Raw genomic sequence first — 26,432 nt, 5'->3', positions numbered from 1 at the left:
CACATCAGGGACAGTAGGCCTAGGATAGGGGTTGGTTCATATGACAGACAATATCAACATTTACAGCTAAGACAGTCAAACTGGTAGGCCTGCATCCTGCTTAATGAAACCATGAACTCATATAGCCTATCTAGGCATATCGACCAGGTATGCCAAACCTTAAGCATCTTAGAATTGGGAAGTTTATCTTTGATAAAAAATGTAGCCTAACCTTTGTGCGTAACGTAATTAAATAATTAAATAGTTCTTCAGAGCAAGCTGGGTCAGTTTAGTGATGATAAAAGTTCAGATAGATAGATGTTCTTCATTGTCCACAAGGAATTATCATTTTTTGCTCCGTTTTTGTGTTTGGCTCACAGCCCCACCCTGCGGTGACACTCACACCCCTCCTACAAGAAGAAGTTCTACAAGATTGCAATCACTCTAATCCAGTCGGGTTTCATGGACTAGAAGGGATGGCAACGCGGGCCAGACTTGTAGGCTTTCTCTCAATATTGTGTCTTTTGAAAATAAGTAATGGATCGGCAACTGGGGGAAGGCGAGGATATGTAGACAAATGTTCTGTGAAGGTAAAAAACATTTCTCTTAAAGTCAAATATTCGTCAGTAGGCTATTTCAAAACGCTGCCTGCGTATTGGAACGATTTGAGTGTTTCCTAGACAAAGTCAAACACTGGTATTTCACGTTCAATGCATTTTAGTGGGCTTGCAAAACGTTCAGTTTTGTGTAGATGTAGCGTAATTGTGTAGGCTTTGGAGTAAAGAGAGTTTGGTTGCAGTGACTTATGGTGCAGCCTAAAAGTTTCGATGCGCCGTAAGGAAAAGTTTGCGCAATTATTGCATTGGGATCGGTAGGCTAGTGGTAGCCCATGGAGGACGTCACTTTCGCGATACTGGTAGATGACATCTGTTACAGTAGGCCTAATTCAGAAAAGACACATATTAATAGACTATAGCCTATAGAAAAGAAATATAGAAACAGGCCCATGCGAGGCATTTTGAGGTTAGGACATCCTGCGAAAAAGTCAATCAGCGGGATCCATTGTTGCCAATATGCTGATCCGTCTTGTTGAAGTCCACCGTGAATTCTAATTTTTCGTGATTATAATTGCTGAATGTTGCACTAGACATCAGGCGAGGGCAGGAGAGAGAAAAAAAGGATAAATTAAACAGGGTGATATTTCAAAGATTTCTTTATGGAGCGATTTATAGCCTAGAATCTCAACATGATATTTTAACCTACTGTATGGTCACCGTAAATTTGATGTATAGGCTATGACCCGAAAAGCAAGGTTACTTAAACTGGCATGCCTGAAGCCTATTGTGTGTTGTGAAGTATTGCGGGCCTTTGAAGTGATTTCCACATAGGAAGTGAGGGACTGTTCGTTCTATTAAAATTCCAAGGCGCTTCCCGTGTTTAACCACAGGCCACCTCTCTCGACAGACACTTCAAAAGCGTTAAAGATGGTGGCTCGACCAGACAAAGCTGTGTAAACGAGCACTTAATAACACCCGGCTTCTTTGCAGGTGTTAACTTCAGCCTTTGTCTAGATGTTGTTACTAGAATCTGTCGTTGCTCGCTGCTTTTACTGGAGGTAAATGGTTTTATTGAAGCTTCCATGGAAGCGTTTCATTCTACACGTTGTGGAAATTTAGATATTTCTCAGATTGCCCAGTTGTATTTGGCTTAGGTCTATCATAGGGTCTAACTTTCCCTTATGTAACATTTCTACAGTATTTCTATTGCCTAGGCTACTACTCTGCAATACCTCTATAACCTTGCTCTGTTCCTATAGTACAGTCTTACTGTAGGCCTACTTCTATAGGCTATGTCCCAATATGCTACTACAATTTCTGTAATTATGTCCTGATTACTCTGTTTTGTCCCGAAATACTATACGATTCTTATAGTTCTTTTTCATTAGAGTAATAGCCTTACACTGGTGGTTGGAATCTTCCCTCCAAAATGGGAACATAATCTACTCAACATAAGGTGTGCATCGCTGGTGTATATTGTTTGTATATATGTAGGTATAGATGCAAGTTGACCAAAAGAAAAGGTAGATCTAGAAATGGCTCTTGTGCTCTGTGGAGTGGGCTGGAGGGCTTCATGGGGTGGTACCTGGCACACAATTAAAGTTCTTTGATTCTTGTGGAATCATTGCTCTCGCATGTCCGTGCTATTCTGTGTCTGCTTTCCCTAAGGTGTCACTAAACACTCAGCATGGAAAAGCTATTACCTTTTCTGCTATGGGCTACATTTCCAATCCTCTTGAAGAGATGGGGATGTCCTGTATTTCATTCTTGGAAAAAGTCTGCTGCTCCCAAACAATTTTTCAGCACATTGCATTTGTCACAACTTTTACTGTTAATAATTGAAATGGGAGAGGCCACATAAATGGCTGTTCCTTTTTTGCAGACTTTTTATTCAAGCGCAGCTATTTGGAGAATAATGCCAGAAATATTCTGGTCTTCTGTAAGAGATACTTGTTCATACTATGTTCACTCACGATACAGCTACTTTGATAAAGCTTAAGTGATCTTATTACAGAATTTTGTGTAGGGATGTTTTTTTTTTTTATTTACCTTTTTTTTTTACCATGGAACAAGAGTTTGGACGTTTGAGAGAGGCGATTTTTGCGCCTAATCTTGTGTTTGCATAAGTCACATGTAACACATTATCCACTCTCTTCTCATTTGTTCAGTGTCTTGTTGGCTGTTGATACTGAGTTGAAACAAAGTGGAATAGGAGCTTTGCTTGCTTACAAGATAAAACACAGAACATTGTACTCTATAGGCCTCTGCATGAAATATAACAAACCTGAACTTTGGCACAGGAAAGATCTTCCTTGTGAAGGCAATCACTAAATGGTTGGTTTCTGCATTGACCAATCACCGATACTTTTTGTTGATCAAAACAAGAATAAATAGGCTTTACACTCCATTTCATTCCAAGAGGGAACAACACAAATAGGAAAGTAGTTTGCAATGTTGTCCTAAGACATTGCCACAGACTTGAACAAGTTCATTGTTGCATTGGTGGTCTTTCCTGCAAGCCCTGGCCTGAGTGCACATATGAGACACTTGCAGCTATTAATTCATAAGATCAAAAGGTCTGTTCTCTTCCGTCAGGTCCTTTCATTATTTTTGCAGCATCTGGCCAAAGATGATTGTGACTTGTAAGGTGTGTTTTATGGTATTCACAGTGTGAAAAGAGAAAGACTGTGAGGTGGTGGTGTAGAGGGGGGAGCAGTTATTTTGGTACCATCTTAAGAGAGCATTGAAAACCACCCAACCAGCACGTAACCTTGGAGGCTGTTTTGTGTGCTTCGGTGGGAAAATCCCTGGTTGGCTACCTCTGAATCAGGCTTGATCACATCCCAGCTTTATTGAATGCGGGGTCCACTGACTTTTCAGATGTGGCTCAGCCTTTGAGTGGCACAGTGCCCTGCTGCTTCAGAATAAAGGCTGCATGTCACTGGTAAACGAAGGTAAGTTAAAAGTGAATTAAAAGTCCAGTCTGTCTGTTCAGCCCAGTGGGGCTTCAGTGGACGCTTCGGAGGTTCTCTGTGATCCTTTTGTGGAGCTTGTGCTCACAAAGCTAGAACGCAGACTTTGCAAGTGTTGCATTAAAACACTCATTCATATTAAAATGGTTTGAATTGTTCCATTGCTCTCGCTGTTCCTAATAACCCCCCAAATCCGTAATAATGTTTTCTGCTGTCATTATCAATGTACCAGTACACTGATCTTTTTTTTCTTTGGGAACGGTCTAGTTTTGTGTTACCTCTTTGTTATATCCTGGAGAGGGTACCATTAGCAACAAGAGGCATGCCTGAGGACTGTAACTTGAGTTGCTCTGAAGGCCCAGACACTGGGCAGGCCAGCCTTATGGAGCTTTTCCTTGCTTGACAGATTGAAGTCATTACAATCAATTAGCCACTCTTTCCTCTTGCCTAATCAACAATCTGATGGCAGAGCAGTTCCTGTCTGGAGGTAACTTGCAATGATTAAAATTAGTGTCGCCTTCAAAGGAGGGAGTATGAGGCAAGCCTGCAGTTTAGCTGGGTCTTAACTATACTAACCCCCATTATTTTAAGAGTATGCAGCAGCCCTAATCAAAGCGAAGAGATGTTTGGAATGTTGCATTCTGTTTGTGTGAGACTGGCAGTTTTTAATCATGCCATGCATCAGTGTATAAAGTAAGGAACCACCAATGAACTGATCGCACATATTTAGGGTCTGTTTTTCCTCATTTGATTATGAAGCAGTTTTCTGTTTTAAACTGATTCAAGGTTAAGGTCATTTTATCAGTTTTATATTGAATATGGCATTCAGGAAATGTATGCAATGTTACTGCAAACTTTTACATCTTTTCCATGCAGTTGAACTCAATCTATGATTTGTATACCTTTTAGCATCCAAATGTATGTATGTTGTAGAGAGAGAGAGAGAAAGAGAAATATTTTTTTTTCTGCCAGACTTTTCACTAGAGGATCTGGCCTGTAGTTGTCTACCTCATATGCAACGCGGCAGGCCTTAGAGACACTGCATTTTTACGGCATGAAACACAACACTACAAAACCCACCAGCCCACATACTCATGAAGAAATGTTTTCTTCTTTTGTGTCCTCTGGCAGATTCTTCCCGTGTTATACCATGCTTAAAAATCTAGAAGGTCTTTGTGATGGTTAAATACTGCACCAATGTTTTCCATCTGTCATGTCGTGTCATTTTGAGAGGTGTTTTGAGTTGATTCTGATAATGGCTCTTATTTCTAGATAGAGAACTGGCAGATTTGCATAAGAATGAGATCAGCTATGCGCATTATGGCAACAGCTCCTGCTCTGACATTTGAGTTCATGGACATGCCTAGGCTTGAAGCAGTCGCGTCTTTCTGCCTTCTGCTCTCTGCCTGTTTCCTTCTGTCATAAAATGGCTGAACTTAAAGGGAAGCATAATTCTTGTTGTCCAAGTTGAAGGTCTTGGAGAGAAGGTATACGTTTATGGTTGATGAGGATTCTGTAGGAGTACAGAGAGAGCAGCTATGGTTTCATGTCCGTGATTGTCAAATGTTTTTGAGGCACTGACACTGTGGAAACACTGGTGAGACAAAGAGGAAGGTGTGCATTAGCCCATGTCCAGGTGATGGTTGGTGAGAGAACAGTGCTGGTGAAGGCTGAAAATCCCATCAGCTGAGGCAAAACAAGAGCCCCCACAGCACCCCGTGTCTAAAATTCCATGGTAGTCAAGATATATGTCCCCTTGCAAAGATGGAAGTGCTTCAGCATGCAATCTAGGCATTTGTCATGACTGAAGGTTACTCTGACTAACACTAGAGGAGTTAACTGAAGAATAATTCGGTCCTTGTTCCATTTGATGTGAAAAGATTAGTTTGAAAAGACAAACTCTTGAAAAAGGTGAGGTGAATATTATCCAAAGACAATTCTTTTTGTCCTACCTCTGCTTTTCCTAGGCTGTTAGTCACATTGCAGATGTTACTTTCTCATGAAAACATGAAATGCTGGTTGTGACGTTTGTGTCTACCAGCCCTCTCTATCACACGCAATTTGTAGGAACAGTGCTGGGTTTCTGTTGTTCCCTTTAAGCTGCAGTGCTTAAATGAATGTGCTAGTAGTGCTAACAGAACAGCATTGAAATGCTGATCTTCTGCTGGGCACCTTTTTAATTAGTCTCTGGGTGGAAAGAAACTTTCTGTTGTAAAGGTTGTGTATTCCATTTTATCAACCTTTCTAAAGCCATCACTGCTACATGTAACTACTCGTGTTTGCAATTATGTGCACGTATCAGGATATTTGTCATCTAGTTTAAAGGTTTGGTCTGAGGTAAGTCATTGGAATGATTTGGTAAATTGAAATTGATGCCATATGTTCACCTGAAGCTGTCTGGGGATAGAGCAACTGCACTTTGTTGACAGCATCAGGTAGATAGGGTAAATTATACTCTTTTATATACTGTATATATAAAAATACATTTTGAAGTTTAATCTATTTTTATTATTTTTTAGAAATATGGGGCTTTTTGGCATACATTGATGTAAGGCATGTGATGTAGGGTACAATGCGTTTTATGGCAGTGTTGAGGACTGTCTTTGAGTAACTTTGTAGCGTAATATTACGCATAGTTATTATTGCTTTGACATTACTATGACCTTCACAAATCCACAGAAGCTTTTACAGAGAATAACATGGTCCATAGAACCTACCCTGTATCTCACCTATGAGAATAGTAGAGGACATTTCTGATGATTAGTTAATAGGCATTGCTGTGGGACACATTGGGCTCATATGGGGATGTGATTCAATTGAATAGGAGTCTACCAAATGCACTCCTCGGCTCTGTTCAGGACTGTCTGGACTTACAGTAGGACACATGAACACTGGCATTCGTTTGTGCTGGTTTTTGAGCGCGTCCATAAACCTACCATATCAAGTCTGTGATGTGTGACTACTCTCTGAACAGTGTGCACTCACTAGAGTTCACTCCAGTGGTCCTAGTAGAGGGGGGTATCAGTGGCAGCGTTGTTTTTATTATGCATGGCAGTGGGCATGGCCTACTGTATATAATACACCACTCAAGACTCGAATCCAAAAAAAGTTGGGCCTCAGATACAGTGCATCACATATGACATAAAGCGGCAGACTCCATGATGCATAGTTATATGTTATGTGTGCATGTCTGTAAGTGAGTATAAATCAAAATCTAAGACAGCGCCTTGTGCACTGATTAATAGGAAGAGTTTCATCAAGAGAATGATGGTTCACTACTGGTAAAAGATTTCAGATTCAAAAGAAAACGGAATAGTATGGATATAGCCGGAAAGAAGTTTGGTTTGTGACCTAGGGGCAGAGTAGGGGTTGAGGAGAACTTTTGTTGTTTCTTGGACCTTATCAATTGAAAGTCTTAAAAACAAATATGTTTTTTTTTTTTTTTTATGAAAAATTTGTTTTGTATTTCTCTTTTATTTATTCAAAAGTGGTGAAAGTGAGGAGTGTAAAATCACTGTGTGCAGATCAATTGGTTTTCATTTGTCTGAAGTTCTGATGTGCCATTAACATTCCGAGCAGTTTCAAATGTCTTACATTAAGATGAATGGAATAGGGCCTGAGCACAGTGTCAGCTAGTGAAGTGGGTCGACTGAAAATCACAACTCTTTATTTCTGCTGAATTGGAGGAAATCCCCGTCATCCAGACATGAATGTTAACTACAACTAGGGCAGAATCAGAAGCGAGTGGAACTGAGCACAAAATAAACATGGATCATTGCCATTGCCACAGATGCCTTTATTGCCTTTACTCAGACCTGAGCTTATGGCTCCCTTTATAGTCATGGATTCCATACACATAGGATTTTTACACTGGCAGATGTAAGTAAATGCATGTAGAATGCAAGATGTTGCAGGGAGACTATTCTCCAGGGATATGAAAACAACAGCTTCAAAGCCCTCTCGTTTGAGGTGAATCCTTGTGATCATTTTCTACATCTCCTTATTTTGGTGTGCTGTTCTTTTAGGCTATGCTTGTTTACTTGGGCCAGTCATCTGGAGCCCATATGGAAAAGGACCCTTACTTATAAACAGGCACTCGGCATTTAGATGAGACAAGATGGGAGTGTGGGGGAAGGTTTGGAACCGAGAGGTTGAAGGCTGAACTTTACACATGCGTCCAACAAATGTAGCTGGCTAATTAAGGAAGGCCTTTTTTGCCCTCCAGGCAGCCAAATTAATAGTTGCCTGTTCAACCCATTCGTCTGGCTCCCCTGAAACAGCAATCACAGCCCTTTCTTCCTCAGACTTCTTCCTCATGCTTAGTCAACTATCCTAATAAGGACTGCATTCTATTCTGCAAATAGGAGATGCTGTTTATTTTCTTTGTGTATGTCTGGACGTGTGGTGGGGGTCTCATTTGTTTCTACTCTATGGTTAAGTGAATGCTTGAGGTGAGAGTAGAGATTTTGTTTTTAGAGGATGAAACAAAACTTTTTTTTTTGAAGAACACTGATTTGTTTGGAATGCTCTGCGCATGGCTTTCTGCTATTGGGAAGTTTAAGATCTTGTAGCATTACTAATTAATCTCACATGCTGGGTAAACTACATGGAGCATAACACTTTTAGAAAACAATAAAATGGTAGTGTTACCAACAGCTGCACCACCATCTGATCAACTTTATATTCTGGGTTTGTGTACTACTAATATGTTCAAACCTTTCCAAGCATATAAACTTGTAACCTCATTTCAAGCTTGATGGTAGACTGCAGTTTGTCGGTCTCCCATCAACACACTATTCAGTCTCTCTCATTTGGAGTGTCTGAGGCTCAGGCCCAACAGATGAGATGAGTACTGTTATTACTCTACGGGGAGAGGAGAACACCTGGTCTCTCAAGGGTCTGCGTCTTACTTTAGATGGCCCGCCCACTCTACCCCCCACCTGCTGCTGTTGTGTTGAGACATGTTAGCCCCGTATGTCTCCACAGTGCCAGGTCGTTTGCGGTGTGCAGCTTTCTTTTACATCCTGTGTGTGATTGCAGGATGCCAACCCTAATACTAGTACCACAACAGCTGTTCAGGACCTGTTGCTATAACAACACAGGTCCTTATCAACATTGTTACAATTTGACCGTTTTTAGATTAAATGTGATTTTTGTGGTTGTAGAAGGCATTAGTTGCAAACCATGCAGAATTATTAATTATTAGTGAGTATTTTTATATTCATATACAAAAAATCAACACCACTTCTTCTTTTGTGACATAAGATTGAGCCACATTGAAATCACGAATGTTGGGTGAGATTATTTGCCATCAACACAACTGGTCTTTTGTCAAGATTTTGTCAAGAGTGTATGATCCTGGTTGAAGCTACAGGCTATATGTGATCTTTAGGCAAGAATGAATTACTAAAGAGACAGCTGCAAAGTTTTTGAAGTGGCTCCTCCAGTTTTCAAATCTACTTTAGTGATCTACTTTAAACGGGTTTTCTCATCTGCAGTGTGTCCTGTATCATTTGCTGTATTTCACAACAGTCACCATGTTATTCCAGAAGCTCTGTTTGAATGCATATTTCCCTGCTGTTGTTGATGGCAGTAATGTGGAGCTCTGACCGCCGGCTGACCTCTTGTGTCCCACCTCATGGGCACCAATTTGGTTTGTTTGCCACATGGGATGAAGCAGGTTTATGGTGCCCCTTCCAGCCCCCTTCCTCATAGTCTATTTGAAGTTTTAAGATGCCAAATGACCATAGGGGCCATTAAATGCACACACCCAAGGCCAGGACATCAGAAGGGCATAGGAGTCTTCCAGTCAGACTCCTTCCTCTCTGCGGGACCAGAGAGCCAACAGGAACAAAGAGAGGACCTGTTGGGGCTGGGCTGGGGGGTGAGGGGGAGTCACAAGACCATAAAAGGACATCTTTGAAAGGGTGTCACAGAAAATGTGACATGCTTGTTAGTAGGCGTCAGGCACACCACCCTAGTCCCTGTGGCCCTCATGAAAGTGAAGCATTGGTCAGATTGTGTGTGTGTGTGTGTGTGTGTGTGTGTGTGTTTGTTTGATGAGTTTCAGGTGTAGCAGGCCATACACAGCTGCCTATAGTCCATGACCTGGAACCTGCTGTGTCTGTGGTGTTAAAAGGTGTAGGATGGCAAGAGCCGGCCTCATTAGAGGAGCTGCAGGCCTCACTCCAACACTTCATTCTGCTGCTACATGAGCAGCTCATACGGGAGGCTCTGCTGGCCCCCTTCCTCCTCTGTGGCAGTAAACATTCTGCCCTGGAGAGAAAAAAAGATTGGAGCGCTTGAGCAACTTGTGACTTGCAAAGTATGTAGTCAAATGAAGCTCCTGGGAGGGAGGGAGCAAATGGGCTTACGTGGTATAAGTTACCTTTGCAAACAGTATAGTCATTGGATACTCTAACTGACTCCAGGATATGAGATGATGATTGCTTACCAACATAAAGATCTCTCTCAATTAATCAGCTCTGGAAAGAGGTTGTTGCTATCTGGCACTGTTCTTGAACACTATAGAGGTGAAGGTGTTGGGCAGGCCTTGATTGTGGAGAATGGAGATACTTTGCTTGTTTGTTGCTTTTTGCACAAGGCAGGAGACAATGAGCAGCTGCCCCTCAGGGCATGCCTCTATCAAACAGATCTCACAGAGTTGGACATTTCCGTAACACTTTAGATTTGTTTGTTTTTACTTGCCACCATTTCCTTCCTTTTGTTTGTAAAAAATGCAGAGTGTTATATCTGGCAAAAATATCGGGGAGAGCTTTTGAATTATTTGTTTTCATACTCCCAAACTGAGCTCACAACATCTGGGGGCATTCATCTGATATATGTGAACAATTTGAAAAGTCATGCTTTGCCTTTTGTAGTTTTGTTAGGAAAGGTCACTCTCAGAGATGGCTGGTGATCATCTTGTGTATTTTGTCCAGCTTCGCAGAGAAAATGGATAGCTGTGGAAGGTGGTAGGAAGGGAACCTAGAGTTTTGGAAGAGAGCAGTCTGTAGAACCAGACACCTTTCTCTGTCTTTGTCCCTTCTACAGTGAGCCCTGAGGGCATTTGTTTCAGTTGCTAACTGAAAAGACCAGGTTGACTGGCTTTGGCAGCCACCACACCTTTTTGTGCTGTTGATGTTGAGCATATTGTTATTGCAAGGCAGAGTGAATGATTTCTCTAGACGTTTAATCCCAAACATTCAAACATTGAAATACTGTAGATGGGCAGGACATTTAATTTCAGCACATTATGTTTTATTTTTTCAAAACATTTCTTCAATTTGTTTACTTAAATGATTACATATTAGTAGATGTAGATTTACATACATTCCAAATTAATTTATTCCCAATTTATGTAGGCTAGTTGAATGCAACAGCATGGATAAGAAAATGTGAATTTGTTAGTCATTTTTTGTTTGTTCCCATCTCCATGAAGGGGGGGGGGGGGTGCTTGCAGTATCCTGCCATGCCTAACTACTTCCTCTTTCTGAGATAAAACGAGGAAGGTGATAAGATCTTTGATAAAGGCCTTGGCTCCTCCTCCCCTCCCCTCCCCCCTCTCATTCACATGGCCTCCACTTTTCATTTGTCACCAAGCACTCCGTCATGGTTGCTCTCTTCTCTCTCCATATCTCTTTATTGTCAGACGCTTGTTATCTTGAAGTTTTAAAAAAAAGTCTTCTGAGGGCTTCTCCTCTGTCTGATGGTGGCACGCAAGCATGTCTCATCCAAGTTTTTGTATTATGACTCTTTGTGTTACCTAGCACTATGAAAACAGCCCTTAAATTCAGTGCTTTTTACATTTGTTTTGTCCTTGAGGTTTTGACACATTGTCTCATTGAGAATTGGTTGATTAATTCAGACCCTGACATTAAAACTGGCCCCAGATTTGGAGGTGGATTGCTGATGATTTCAGCACATGAAGCAGAATTCTTTGTTTTTGTTTTGTGTTTTTGTGCGGCTTAGGCGTTCTATGTTGAAACTAATTATGTTCCTCTCTCCTTATTCAGCAGGGCTTCCTATCAAGTTCAGATGAGAGTGGAAGGAGATTGGGTGTCACGTTCCGGAATGACAGTAAGCCTCTTCTCATTTGAAGTACAGCATAGCATGTTGTCTCCATGATGTATTAAGCGTGAGAGACTCAGATTATCTGTTTTCAACCCATGTGTGAAAAGATGTGTTTCCTCTCCATCTAAAATTCCTTACTCCATTCCATGTAATCTCCTAAAAGTCAAACTTTGCTCCTGTAGCTAATCCTGATTTCCCCAGTAGTCCCTGGCCATTGTGTGTGACTGGGAGAGGGAACGGCTCTGCATGAAAGCCCTGCTGCTCTTAGCATCACAAAGGCTGCTAGAGCAGAGCCAGGGGCCACAGGACACAAATGACTGCTCCTCTTCCTTGCTAGTCTCCCTCTTCTTAAAGCAGTCACTAAGGAGCAAGGAGAAAAAAGAAAAGCTTAGAAGAGATGGTTTTACTTGGCTGGCTGCATAGTTATCTGTAATGTCTGTCCGAGAATCTCATCAGTGCTTTCAGCTTTTGCTCTTTCTTCTGACGGCCTTTGTGTGTGTGTGTGTGTGTGTCCCTCTGGCTCACCCTTACTGACGTGCTCTACTTCCATCTTGTTTGTATCCATTGCTCTTTTTCCCTAACCAGACTGCTCCTTAAACTGGAACCCTGTGGGGAAGCATGCCATCCATGAGGTCAGCAATGTCACCTTCAGCCATCTGTCCTGTGACAGCCAGGCAGCCGTGCTGGTCCACTGGATGGCCAGTCCTCTTGGTAGGTTGCAAACGATTGCAATTTGACATATTTGTATGGAGTGTTTTCTAGATCTTGAAGGTTTTCCCCCAGTCTATCATTTGACAGGGGAAACACCGCTGGACAGACCGGTACTTGTGTGAAATTCTTTCAGTAGCTGGGGAACCATAACAATATGTTTTGAGCACTGTGTGTGTGTGTGTGTGTGTGTGTGTGTGTGTGTGTGTGTGTCAGTGAAAAGTTTGCATGCTTGATTGCACAGTGGTGATTTATCTCGCCTGCCTGAGAAGCAGATGAGAGGGAGAGAGCGAGAAAGAGAGGGAGGGAGGGAGGGAGATAGGGAGGGACAGAGAGAGGGAGATTGGGAATAGGACACCAGTACATGAGAGCCCTGTCTTCAAAGGGAGCCCTTGGCTTGTCATGATCAAAGAGCCAGGTCTCCTTCCGAAGCACGGTTATTCTTCTTGGCTGTCAGTTGCACTGATCTGTCCAAGACAGAAGATGGATCCCCATATATTAGCGCTGTTATGTGTCCGTGAAGGAATGTGTGAGTGTGTGTGTGTGTGTGGGAGAAAGGGTCAAAAGACGGAAAAGGCATCCCTTACTTCCGTGTACTGGGACACAATTGAAATTGGTAATGTGAGCCTGTGCCTAAGATGCAACACAATGTGCCCTCTTGTTTGCTCAGGGTTAATCCCTTTGACTGGGGCAGGACTCAACACAGCTCAGGTATATGTTAAAGAAAATGAAAGAGGGAGAGGGGGCTGAGAGAAAGAGAAGGAGAGAAAGAGAGAGGGAGAATTCAAAGGAGGGGCTCTCGCTGCACAGTGTTTGAATCAAGTTCACCTTTGTTTTTCTACCCCTATCTCCTCCTCTTCTTCCTCCTCCTTCCCTTCCTCTCTGCCTCTCTGCCCCCCTCTCCCCTCTGGTGGTTCCCTAAGCCTGTGGGACTAGGCCAGTATGATGCTATCTGCTCGGCTGGGTAAGGTGTGGAGTTACAGCTGCTACAAAGAGGAGTCTCTGTCAGCCTCACTCCCCACTGCTGAAACAAGAGCCACACGGAATGTGTGGGGCTGCTTTTTTGGTTTCTACTGCAACTGATAAGGCAGAAATGTAATTAAAAGGGAGGCACGCTGGCACACTTTGAAGCGCTTGAAAATGTTCCCTTGGCATGCCGGGCCTTGTCCTTTGGCTCTGAGCTCCCATCTCCCCAGCAGACCCCTCCCCTGGTGCAGGAGCTCTAAGAAACGAGAAGAACAGAAAGGACACAGTGAGACCAAATAAACATCATGCTTTTCATCTAACACTCACACCTCTATTGACACCTACTGTACATCCTTGCGCAAATTAATTTAATCAAGCAGCAAAAATGCATTACTTCTCGTAGCTTCTATCCACTTAGATTGCGTTAGACCACTTTGTTTTTTCCGCCTATTGAAATGACAGTGTAATATAGTTAAGACTGAATCTGAATGATGCATATGATGTGTCACTAGGGTGGTGCCGACACCAATGTTAGTAACCAGGCTGAATGACAAGGCAGATTTCCATGCCACGTTTTGGTGCCACATAAATTGCCAGCTGTTTGTAAAATACCTGCCCTCTGGTATTCCAGTGTTGGAAGCAACAGAGGCATCACTGTATATAATGTGACTTCTTGCTCTGATGCCACCACAGCCTATACAGTCAGTTAACAAAAACACCTCAAGATGCCCAAAGTTAAACAGACACAGCTTGCATTACCCTATGTACTTCAAGGCAAATATTGCAAACTCATTACCTATAAGTAAAAGGCTTTGAAACGACTTCAACTGCCCAATATCTATGAAAAGTGTGCTAATGTGCTAACTAGCCTATTGGAAATGGTATCAGCAAAGTTGTAACGTTTAAGGCATCCTGCAGTCAGTTTGCTTATAAAAACGTACCTTTGCATAGTGGTGATCATGAACTGTCAATTAACTTTCAGAGGCGAGTCATCTGGGTTAATTACCCACATCCTCTAATCCTATTTCCAACAAAGCTGAGACACTGTAAAATACACAATCACAATTAAAATCTGTTAACCCTGTATTTAATTCCTAATAATAAAGACAAATTGGATTATTTTTTAGAAAATATATGTTTATTTAGACTTTGATGCCAGCAATGCTTCTCAAAATAGTTGGGACAGGAGCATGTTTGCCTTTGTCATTTCACTTCATTTAAAAATATTCTGGACATGTTTGGGTAAACTGAAGAGACTAGTTACTAGTTTTGAGAATCAAATGTTGTGTTATTCTTGCCTGATCTAGGATTTCAGCTTCCCAACGGTCTTAATCCAGTTTTTCATTCCATTAATCAGCCAATGTGACCAGTCTGGACTCCAGACAGGCCTTTTAAGCTTCTACTATGGAGCCATACTGTTGCAATTTGTGCAGAATGCAGTTTGGCCTTGTTGTCCTGAAATATTCGGAGGATAATATGGTGCATTAAAAACATGCTGGCAACTATGCTACGGTGGCAGTAGCATAGCTCCAATGTATTGGTCATAATCATTTTCAGTCACTTCTATAAATATCAGTGATTGACTAACTGGGTGTTGAAAGTTTTTCAGCGTGTACTCATTCTCCATTAATGACAAGAGTTGGCAGCACTGCCACATGTTTCTCCACTAGCCACAATAGTCACTTCAGCCACTTTGTGTTTTGTGTGGCCTACAAACACCCTGTGTTTTTTCTATCTAGCCCACTTGGGATGAAAGTTGAATAGCCCTGGTATATATATGACATATATGAATCTCAATGAAATGGCCCTATGAATTCATTTGCAATAAATGACAGGATATTTTCAAGACTTGACCTGTTTGCATCATGTGTGCACAGGAATTGAACATGTGAAAGGCTTCCGGGTGTATCTAGAGGACAAGAACCCTGAGGGGAAGCAGTGCCAACACATGATCCTGAAAGAGCCGCGTCAGCTGAATTTCTCCTATAAAAATGTAGTAAGTGAGCATTTGAGATGAAGTGTACCCCATTAGGAATGCTCCAGTACCATTCAAACTCAGTACCCTCATTTGGGTGTTTCTAGTTGTGTGCATATACAGTGAGGAGAAAATGTATATTATACCATGCTAAAGTTGCCTAAAAAGAGGAATCTAAAATCATCATTTGACAATTGATCTTAATGTCTTAATAAAAAACAATGAGTAAAAATGAAAACGCTAAGTACACCAATTCTCTTTGTGATTGAAGAATGCATCGCACATAAATAAATGTTCTTCTTTTTTGCTAGGGGGAAGGAAGTATTTGACCCCCAATGCAACCCTATGGGAATTTAACACATAGGGACAGGCAGATTTTTATTTTTTAAGGCCAGCTATTTCATGGATCCAGGATATTATGCATCCTGATAAAGTTCCCTTGGCCATTGGAATTAAAATAGCTCCACATCATTACATACCCTTCACCATAAGAGATTGGCATGGTGCTTTTTCCATTAGGCCTATTAGCCTGTTTGATGCTCATTGAGCTCAGTGCAAATCAAACAGGCTAATAGGCCTACTGGAAAAAGCACCATGCCAATCTCTAGCTATGGTGAAGGGTATGTGATGATGTGGGGCTATTTTAATTCCAAAGGCCAAGGGAACTTTATTGGGATGCATAATATCCTGGATCCATGAAATAGCTGGCCTTTAAAAATAAAACTCTGCCTGCCCCTATGTTAACCCTATGTGTTAAATTCCTATAGGGTTACATAGGGGGTCAAATGCTTCCTTCCCCTAGCATTTAAGGAAAAAAAATATTTATTTACGATACATTCTTCAATCACAAAGAAAATTGGTGTCCTTGGCGGTTTGATTCTTACTCATTTTTTTAATTAAGGCATTAAGAATTGTCAAATGATGATTATATATTCCTGTTTTAGCATGGTATCAAATACATGTGCTCCCCACTGTATGTACAGGTTTAGGTTACCAGTTTATGATAAAATAATGTAATATAAATAAATAAACAATAATAATGATAAAATGAACAATGGAATACTAGTTTAATTGGTCTCTTTGTGTGATTCTCCAGAGAATGAGTTCACAGCCATTTGTTGGTCTTGCCTTTGAGGCAGACTACATGGTGAGAATCGTTCCTTTCCCCACATTTATGAATGACAGCTGCTGTCCTCCCTCATTCCTGCGCACTAACAGTAAGTGTTTGTCTTCTTTTCCCTCGTTTTTTTAACCACTGTTGGACTGTAGTTTATGCTTACAGAACTTTTTGTTTTGCTTCAACAGGCTGTGAGGTGCTCCTTGGCCCAGACAACATTGTATGCAAACCATGTGAGTTATTTTGCCTTCTCCTATTGCATCTTTTCATATCAAAGTCACAATGCATTATGTTTGTTTTAGTAGCCTATGTACAGTTTGGAACAAAAATATTCATACCCCTGGCAAATATTGTTTTTATGTTGATTTTATCTTGACCAATTTGTAGACTTGCCATGTGGTAGAAACATGGAAGCGTTTTCATATTTCATATGTCTGAAATTATTCATACCCTTTTTAATAATCAGTGGACATACAATATCTTTATATTCACAGCTCTCATGCTGTTTTTATAATACCTACCTAGGCTCTCGAGGCCACAGGCTCTTTTCCATGGAGTCTGCCATGTTGCGCCCCCATGTATTTGTAGAGGAGCCCCAGAGAAGACGAGCCAGAACACTAAGCATTAGAGAGTACCTTTCACAGTGTGTCTAGCACCTGATGGCCATAAAGCTATATTCAGTTGGTTGCTATATGCAGCCTCCGCACTATGGATGCACCTAAATCCCCCATACTGCACCTTTATGTGTGGTCCCATGCCATCATTCCATATTCTGAGTAGTATCCAGAGTCCACATATTTTTCCACGTATTTTCACCCTTTCTATCAGGCCTATCCATTCCTTGTTTGATCCTCATGTTGTTTTTGAAACAGTCTGGAGGCCGAAGATGCTCAACGTCTCCCAAATAGGCTCCAACTTGCATGTGGTGTTTGACCATGCTCCTTCTACCTTTGGCTTTGCCATCTACAACGTGTACTACAAGCTGAGGCAAGAGGGGCCTTTCCGGCTGAAGCGCTGCAAGCCGGTAAGAAATGAGACCCTGAATGCCTTGGTGGTGAACCCGGTCTTTCCTTTTAGACAGAGGTTTTTGTAAAGGAAAACGCTGAAAGGTTCAAGTGCTCAGCAGTGGACACTGGTATAGTTGTTTTCTTAGAGGTGGATTTTAGAGGTTGAAGATTTGCACCCACAATCTAAGTCGAGTATGTAGCTTTCTACAGTCTAATATCAGGGTATAAGCCTTACACGTTAAATGAAAAGCCCCTTTCATGGTGCGTGCCCACTGAAATGCCAACTGTTGTCCTAAGACAATACATATGCTACAATGTATGCTCTTTCTTTGACATAACCTTTGATGCCTGAAGGGCTGTGGAGCTAGACATTTTGTTGAAAACAAATCATAACAAAAGACAGAAGGCTCCTTCTTCAAATATTCTGAGAAGCTACAGAGCCGATCTTTCTTTGATTTAATAGTAACAGACTTCTCCCTTGTGAAGTGGGATGTGCATGGTTAACTCCTGAACAGAGCTTAATGCTCTTCCCAGACAGAGCAGTAATATACTTTGACACATCTGCTGCCTTGGCTGACAGATGACTTGTGTCACAGGGGAGACTTTCTAGTCTGCTTTCCGCTTTTTGGTCGTGATGGAAACGCCAAAACCCTGAACACTTTCCCAGTGTTGTTGTTATTATCATGAGAGCAGTTGGAGTTGAACACCATTTTTCAGACTGTTCAAGCATGTTTTTTTATTATTTTTTACAGCTGAGACTATTGGCCTTTAGCATGTGGCTAAGACTGACCTACTCTGGCCTCTTCTCTTCCTGAATTCTTCTTTCTTCACCCCTTCCTTTGTCTTTTTCTTCAACCTCAGCTGAACATTAGCTTCCCTAAGATCCCTGTATGCCATTTACACTTTGCATGATCTCACAGAGTAGCATTGAGGTAAAGCTCAGGCAAATCTTATGTTGGAGCCTTCATAGTAAATATCTGTATTAATGTAATTTTACTGTTGAAGTTTACACAACCTTTTGAATCTTTTAAAGGGGTGATCCGAGAAGAATGACATTGTGTTTTCCAAATGCTGCATACACATTAGGGTTTTTATGGGTCCTCTTCTGTGTCCATTATTATGAATACTGTTTCCCCTATACCTATTACGATGGAATTTGTTGTTCAAACAGTTATTATTTACATATTTACCTTCTGACTATTTATCTAAGTCCTTGTTGTATTTATATTTAGGAATCCAACCTACCCAAGACAACATGTATACTACAGGATGTGACTCCAGGAACTTATGCAATAGAGGTTAGCATATTTCTTTTACATGTCTGAAAAACATGTTGCAGTTGATCCTCTGTCATCAATACAGAAGGATCAAAGACATTGGCATAACGTTGTGTTGTGTTGACTCTCCGCAGCTGCGAGATGACAACAACACCACCCGGAGACAAACCCAGTATCATGTCAGCCAAGGTAAGATTAGATAAGCAGATGGCAAAAGGCACTAGCCTGGAGTAACCACTCATTTGTATTCACAATTTGGGGCTTGAGTCAGTCCATTTGGGTTTGATTATGGGGTGTGTTTCAACTGATAACTGATAGGTGAGAAAATGCCTTTGCACCCAATGGGATAGACCAAACCAATCAGAGCAATGAAATGTAAATCCTGTAGGGAGAACTGCAAAAGCACCCTCATTCTCAGTAAATGCCATAATCACTATTTTCCATTAGTTTATAAAGGTTAGTGCACTGTCAATATCTTGTTCAGTAGATGCAGTAGTGAAATCTAAACATCTAGCTTCTTTAGTGTCAGCCTTTTTTTCGTAAACAAAATCAACACAAGCGCTCAGGTAATGTGAATGACTATGCACTGTTGCTCACGTGCCCATCATTCTATAAAGCCTGCCCAAATGATTTGTTGAGCAATTCATGCATTAAGGCATGGATAATAGGCCTGCTGCTAGGATTGGGCAGATCATGCCTTACAGTAAAGTGACAGTAGAATTAGTAGAATTTAATCTACTTTCTACCCTTTTCACTCAGAATGAACTGATCGAACATGCTATTACAGGTCCAGCACATTTAGTCAGGTCATTCATTGTTTATGATCTTGAGTATGCTTGTGCTATAGCTTGTGGGTATGTATGCAGGGTTGTGTGTGTGTCAGGATCAACATGGTATGTGATGTAAGAATGTGTATCTATGCATATTTTAATTTAGCCTGGTTTTTATTGTTGTTATTGGTCAGACTACCTACAGCCTCGACTGGCTCATGCATAACCCTTGTTGTATCTCGGCTGCATTGAAAAAGAGGGTTGCCCTCAATGTAATCCCGAGAATGATAAATAAAGGTTTCAATTCAATTCAATTCAATTCAATTCTTCACATAATGTGCCTTGATGTACAGCCACATGGATGAAAAGGTTATCCTGGGACGTTCTCATGAAGAAGGCAATGAAAAATCACAGACCATTTTCCATTTCTGCATCTACTTACTATCGATGGGGTGACCTTCATATGCATCATGGATTTGCATATGATTTTGTAATTACAGCAGTGGCCTTTAGAGGTGCATCATTGCTGTTCAGCATGGGTACAATGTTCTTGTTTGTTTGTTGCACTCGTGTTTTTATCTCTTCTCTCTGATCCTCAGTTCACTCTCCCTGGGCTGGCCCCATTCGAGCTATGGCCATCACTGTCCCACTGGTCATCTTGTCTGCTTTTGCCACTCTCTTCACGGTCATGTGTCGAAAGAAGCAACAAGGTGGGTACAAACCACCAGAAAAGGCTGTTTCAGAAGGAACAGCGCTCATATCTTACACCAGCACTTTGTGACATTAAGTTGCATCATAAGCATGATCCAATGAAAACATTTTTTCCTCCTTAATTCTCTCCTTAATATGACATGTCAATGTACCAAAAACATTGAATAATCACTCACTCCCTTTTTGTTGTGAAACTCCAATCTCTTCCAGAGAACATTTACTCTCATCTGGACGAGGAGAGCTCCGAGTCCTCCTTGCACACCACTGTCCTCAGCACGGAGCGGCCTTGGCCTCGGCCCAAAGTCTTCATCTGCTACTCGAGCAAAGACTGCCCCAAACACACGGCAGTCATCCAGTGCTTTGCCTTCTTCCTACAGGATTTCTGTGGTTGTGAGGTACAGCAAAATAGTCTCCACTAAATATGCAGTGTTGTTGATTCAGTCTTTTTGAAATTCAGTTTGTATTTCTGTATGTAGCATTTGTGGGTGAATGGAAGAGACATAGGAAGTACTGTAGCATTAGGTGATGTGACTGAATGAATAGTGTTTGGGATATGGTGAGTCTGCCCCCTGCTGGCCATAAAGAATGTAAGATCTGTACAGTTTGTAGTAGGACAATGGTTTTGTTTTCTCCAAAGCTATGCTTGACTTAACGTGCATAAACATTACATAATTATACAGATACATTTGGGCCTGGCATCTGATCAGAGAATGTTTATCTGAAAACAAAATGTTCTGCTTGAGTAGGCCTCTGAGATATTATTGATTATGAGAACTGCTCACTTGGAGTAAACCGATTGGCCTGAGGGGTAAGCGACCAGAACTTGAGTTCAGTTCCTTTTTCTAATGAGGTATTAGTTTGAGAATAAAGGCAGCCAAACTAACTATCAAATGTGTTCTTGAGTAATAGTAGGGACTGGATCCAGAGCACATGTTCAGGAGCTGGTATGGTTACTTTAAGCTGCATTCACATACGTCGCTACTCGCCCATCTCTGAGCGAGAACTGTCAATGTAATGTGAATGTGTTCTAGCTGAATGTGGCCAGGACAGGCGATGCGAGGACTAGCGATGCGATGTGGGCGGGTACGGAGTTAAAATAATTAGCACATGTTCAGGAGCTGGTATGGTTACTTTAGAGAGGTGGATCCTCCTCTCAATCCCAACAGCTTTATTCATTGCTATTTTTTAGAATGGCACGGTGAACCTGTAGCTTAGTTTTCCTCCATGTTCTCTCAGCTTTCCTACAGGATCTTTTGAAGTCGTGGACATTTTCGTTCATCCAAGGCATCACTTTGCTACAGGGCCTTTTTAAGTGTTTTTGAAGGCGCCTAAAGGGCACCTAGCTCACTGCTGAAGGCCTCTACCATTTGGTCAATAGAATGATTGACATTATCTGAATATATGGAGTCTGCTAGAGCTATGAACTGCTGCTCTGCTCTAGTGTCCAGGCACTGTGGAGTTTTTGGATTAATTATTAAGGCATTTAATATGACATTAAAAGATACACAATCACTGCTAAATCAGTGACCTCTATCCCTCTAGAGATGACTAGGTCAAGGGTGTTGCCAAGGTTGTGGGTGGACCCCGTAACATGCTGCATTAGCTCTAAACTGTCCAAAGTATTAAGGAACTTCCTGGCTTTAGCATCAGTCATCTTTTTCACATGGATATTGAAATCACCATTACAATGATCCGATAATAGCTAGTGATGATAATGATGATAGTGATAATAGTGACAAGTTTAGAAAAAACTGGTTTGAGGAAGCCGGTCCATAGTTTAGGAGGGTGGTATGAGGTTAAAGGGATAGTTCGGGTTTTAAGACACGAAGTTATATGGGTTCCCTGTCAGCAACGTTGTGCATCAGCACTGACTTACCCCCCGACAGCGTCCTGTGAGCCGAGATCCAGCCGGTTTTTGATCGTTTTTGATGCTGAAGAAAGTAGTCCGGCAAGTTGCTGGGGTCATGAAAGTAAAGTGTTTTTCTTCTCAAAACCATATGCGTTCAAAAGAATGATATATTTGCACCACAAAAACCCAAATAACTTCGTGTCTTAAAACCCGAACTATCCCTTTAATAGAAGTATAGCTGGTTCAGCCTTCAGAATGAGGGCGATATACTTGAAGGAAGAGTAGTCGTCAAAATTGAGCTATTTTTATTTGAGAAAATGGTAGAAATTCCACTTCCTCAGTTACCCTGACTAATTGAGTGGAAGAAATTATAATTTATAGGAGTATAGGTCTCAATAAGAACAGCTGCATTGGCTGAAGCACACAATATTTTGCTAGATTCTTGTAAGATGGACTAAACAGGACTTTCATCGTCAGATTGTAAAGAGCACAGTTTCTTGGTTTTAAAGTAACTATGGTTTGTACTTAACCTTTGTTACAATTGTAGCATTGAGTACCGGTAATTCTCAGTTATATCAGACATTTGTTTCAGTAGCTATGATTTATTGGTTGTTCGTCAACAAACTGTTAATGGCCATTGCAACTTAATTTCTTTAATGTTTTACAGAAAGTATTTGATCTAATTAATATTCATGTCAAGCTTGTTTTCCCATTCCGTGTGTAGGCAGAGCTCTAATATGCTCTCCCATGTGTCCTGCAGGTGGCGCTGGACCTGTGGGAACACCTGCAGATGTGTAAAGAGGGCCAGATGTCCTGGCTCAGCCGCCGCCTGGACGAGGCCCACTTCATCATCATCGTCGGCTCCAAAGGCCTGAAATATTTTGTGGAAAGGCGCCACAGGCGGGGAAAAGGGCCTGCAAAGGATCGGAACCGAGATCGAGTCAAAGACCGCGCCATCCCTACGACCTCCGATCTGAGTAGTCGGGACACCTTCGGGGTGGCTGTGGCCATGATTGCAGAGAAAGTCCGCGAGGCTCATCAGACGGCCGCAGACCTCTCGCGCTTCATGGCCGTCTACTTTGACTACTCCCATGAGAGCGACGTGCCCACATGCTTGGCCCCCGTGCCGCGCTTCAAGCTGATGGACCAGCTGCCTCAGCTGTTCGCCAGGCTTCATTCACGCCAGCTCAGCCTGCCTGACCGGGAGCCGCAGCCACCCAACGTCAGCAAGCGCAACTACTTCCGCTCCAAATCTGGCCGCTCGCTCTACGTAGCCATCTGTAACATGCATCAGCACATCGCCCAGGAGCCTGATTGGTTTGAGCAGCAGCTTGCTCCTCCTCCTCCTCCACCCATTCCAGGTCCCAAACGTGGGGCTGCTTGCGCCTCCACCTCTGCGGAGTCCTCCATGGAGACGCTTGACTCTGGCGTGGTCTTGAACGAGGTGGTGCTGAAGCGTCCTTCAGAGAGTGACTGTCCTGTCCAGATCAGTGTCTTCCTGCCTGCGTCTCTCAGCCTGGCCGCCGGCTCGCTCCCTGGCCTGTCCTGCAACGCTGTGGACTCTCCAGTAGATGGCGACGGCCCCTCTCCCTCACAAGAGGGATCGTCCAGCCCCCCTGAAATGCCACGCGACTCGGGGATCTACGACTCCTCTGTTCCGTCATCAGAGCTGTCCATCCCCTTGATGGAGGGGCTGTCCCCTGACCAGGCTGATTCCTCCTCACTGGCCGACAGCGTGTCCTCGTCCTCTGGTTTAGGTAAGGCTAAAGTCCAACATGACCATGTCATAACATCCAGATAATGTGAAATTAACATTAAAATTTAAACTTGCTTTCTTCCAAGTAATTATACATTGTAAAGGCACTGAGAAGAACAGAACTATGTTTTGTAGTCTCAGCAAAACTTTTAAAAACAGTAACAACTATCCTGCCATTTTTTCTCTTTCTATTTACATGTACTGAATAGAAATCGCTGCTTTTCTTTTGCAGGTGATGAGGAGATATCTGCTGTCAGTCCAGTGAACTGCACTCTGCCCAACATCTGCAAAGTGGAGCTCCATCACAACCTGGAGCCCAGCAAAGGACTGACTGCTGCTGCGACATCTTAGCACTGTCTACAGGAAGGTGCATCGACACTTTAGCGCTCCAGCCTGGCCAGCCCATCACACTCCTCTCAGGCACAGGGCCTCCCATCTCACATGGACTCTGGGGTCTGTGGAGAATGGATGTGAACCAATGAGGGGGCTGGTGATTTGTATGGATAGAGGCCTTGATGGACCACATGTTTCTGGGAGAAGAGCCGAGTGCCGTACAACCAGACCAGCAGTGTATGTGCCGTAACCATAGCGCCCCTCCCATACATCAGTGTCCCATACATCAGGAGATAGAACACATTCACTACGTGTCATCCAGCACAGGACTAGCGTTAAGCCTGGAAACTCCAAATGGACGGTGGAGATCAGTTTGTCATTTGGTTTCGACTGTTGGAACGGGTGAATGTTCTTTGTTTTTTTATTTATTATGTGTGTCATTTTTATACTACAGCTAAGAGAACTAAATTTCATGAACGTGAAACATGAAACGTCAAAGTGTTGTGTAGCACTTTTGGAGAGTAACATTTGATGGATGGATAGATGGTTTCACTGAATGGTCCATTTTACTTGGGCTGTTCTTTTTCAGTTGTAAAGGCCCAATCAAACAGAAAACACTGACTTGATCAAGATTGCCACTCACCAGTGATTGATCAGTGTGATATTATAAATTGACCTTCTTTGATTTTCCATGTTTTACTGTGTAAAATATTATCTTTGGAGTTACATAATATGTTTACATATATGCCATTTACAGCTCTGTAAGAAACAACAGCTAGACAACTAGTAGAACTTTTTAATTTGTTAAGTTACTCTTGTGAACTTTGCTCCATTCAAGTTTCATTAAGCTTAGATTAGAGATGATTTCTAAATTACTGTACTGTTTTATAGTACTGTCATGTAGGAAGTCTTGAATAAATGTTCTTCGGTGTTATATACAACAATACACACAGCAGTAGCCTTTGCACTGTACATGTTTGTCCTTCCTTAATGGAAAAAATGTGATCATAACCTCAGTCTAATAGCTGCCTGGAAACATTAGGACTTTTCTAGGTCAAGCCTCTGATCTGAAGTTGATGTCTGCTCTGCTGTGAAGTCTCTTCAGTTCAACCTGGTAGGAAAAGAAACGGCCTGCATCTTCCCTGCTGAAAAAACAGCCTGACCAGCTTAAGGTGGTTTGCTGGTTTACCCTTCTTGGTAACCAGCTTGTTTGACCACCCTATTGGTTGACCAGCTAGACCAGCAAAACTCGTTTTACCTTCAGCTGGTTTAACCAGCTTACAATGGTAATTCAGCTGGTTTTGCTTGCCGTGCCACCACAAGCTGGTCATTTTAGTTGGTGTTGTTGGTCTGCATTGCTGGTTTTTACTGGTCATGCCAGCTTATGTTGGTCATTCTAGCAAACCAGCATGACCATCTTACACCAACAATGTCAAGCTTGGCAGGCTGGTCACAAGTATGACCATCTTACACCAGCTGTATCCCACACGACAGTCACACCAGCATGAACATCTAAACCATCTAAAACCAGCTACCTGCATAAGCTGGTTTCTTGCTGGTTTTTTTATAGGGTTATCTTTCCTCAGCAGACTTGCAGTATAACATATCAATTGATAGTTTTCGTTTTTGAATGGGCATGTTCTTGACACAAGACAAAATGTTCCTGAAGTAGGCGTACCGGCTGCAGGCTGAGGCAGGTCTGTCTGATTACCCTATAATCACTATAGGAGCACCGTTCCGCACTGCCGAAGCGAATTACGCCGTTCTGCTTGAACACCACTGCTGACTTAACGCTCTCAGTGTGCCCCTCAGTGGCCGTCCTTTGTGGCATTTTGAAATCCTCGAAGTTGAACTCCGTTTTGATGGGCGGTGTTTTAAGTGATGACCGCGACCAGTGTTGACGGTGAGCTCTGATGCGTAAAACCCTGTACCAAAGAGGAAAGAATATACTGTAGACCAAGAATAAGAACCTTAATGTCAAACTGACAGTGAGTCCTTCCGTTTATTTAATAATCGTAGAAGAAAGTGGTACTCTGTCATTCTTCCTGAGAGGATTTAATAGCCTAATCACCGCGACCGGACAATGTCTGTCAGTGGATTGTGTTGCGTTTAGGGTCCGTAATCGTCTAGAATTTTTGCCAATACAACTCCTTTGACGTTTCTCCGCATCGGACACGTGAATTAACGAATCAACCTAGTTGCTCATTCATAAATTAGACTGCTCTTCACTAAACAAGTTTCATGCAAACGGGTGTTGGAGGCAATGAGGTTTCAGGGTGAGTAGCCTACACTTTCTATCTGCTTGTAGTCTGACAATAATGTTTTGGTCAGTGCATTCTTTAGTGTTTGTTTCGGTAGTCGCATGTGCAGTTGGCTGTGATG

General features: G+C 42.2%; 1 protein-coding gene across 2 annotated transcripts; it reads left to right on the top strand.

Moving 5' to 3' along the window:
- Positions 1-426: 426 nt before the first annotated feature.
- Positions 427-24,994, top strand: il17rd (interleukin 17 receptor D). 2 transcript variants are annotated; one of them, XM_062544671.1, is made up of 13 exons: positions 427-569; positions 11,527-11,587; positions 12,167-12,292; positions 15,133-15,251; positions 16,327-16,447; positions 16,536-16,580; positions 17,220-17,371; positions 18,587-18,652; positions 18,766-18,820; positions 20,001-20,111; positions 20,323-20,507; positions 22,722-23,718; positions 23,950-24,994. In XM_062544671.1, exons 1-13 carry the CDS (start codon positions 456-458, stop codon positions 24,066-24,068), a joined length of 2,271 nt encoding a protein of 756 aa, XP_062400655.1. In that variant the 5' UTR covers positions 427-455; the 3' UTR covers positions 24,069-24,994. The 2 variants fall into 2 exon arrangements, with proteins under 2 accessions (XP_062400655.1, XP_062400654.1); XM_062544670.1 differs by having other exon boundaries at positions 11,524-11,587.
- The last annotated feature ends 1,438 nt before the right edge of the window (positions 24,995-26,432 follow it).

This window comes from Sardina pilchardus, chromosome 9 (assembly GCF_963854185.1).
Source record: "Sardina pilchardus chromosome 9, fSarPil1.1, whole genome shotgun sequence".
Taxonomy (NCBI): Eukaryota; Metazoa; Chordata; class Actinopteri; order Clupeiformes; family Clupeidae; genus Sardina; species Sardina pilchardus.
This window is presented reverse-complemented; position numbering and strand designations above follow the sequence as displayed.

What these genes read in the sequence shown, in the direction of transcription:
- il17rd (XM_062544670.1), top strand. Translation starts at nt 456, where the DNA reads ATGGCAACGCGGGCCAGACTTGTAGGCTTTCTCTCAATATTGTGTCTT. An exon ending in CAGGAACTTATGCAATAGAG is followed by an intron (nt 18,653 to 18,765) that starts GTTAGCATATTT and finishes GACTCTCCGCAG; the next exon opens with CTGCGAGATGACAACAACAC. An exon ending in GTCCTCGTCCTCTGGTTTAG is followed by an intron (nt 23,719 to 23,949) that starts GTAAGGCTAAAG and finishes TTTCTTTTGCAG; the next exon opens with GTGATGAGGAGATATCTGCT.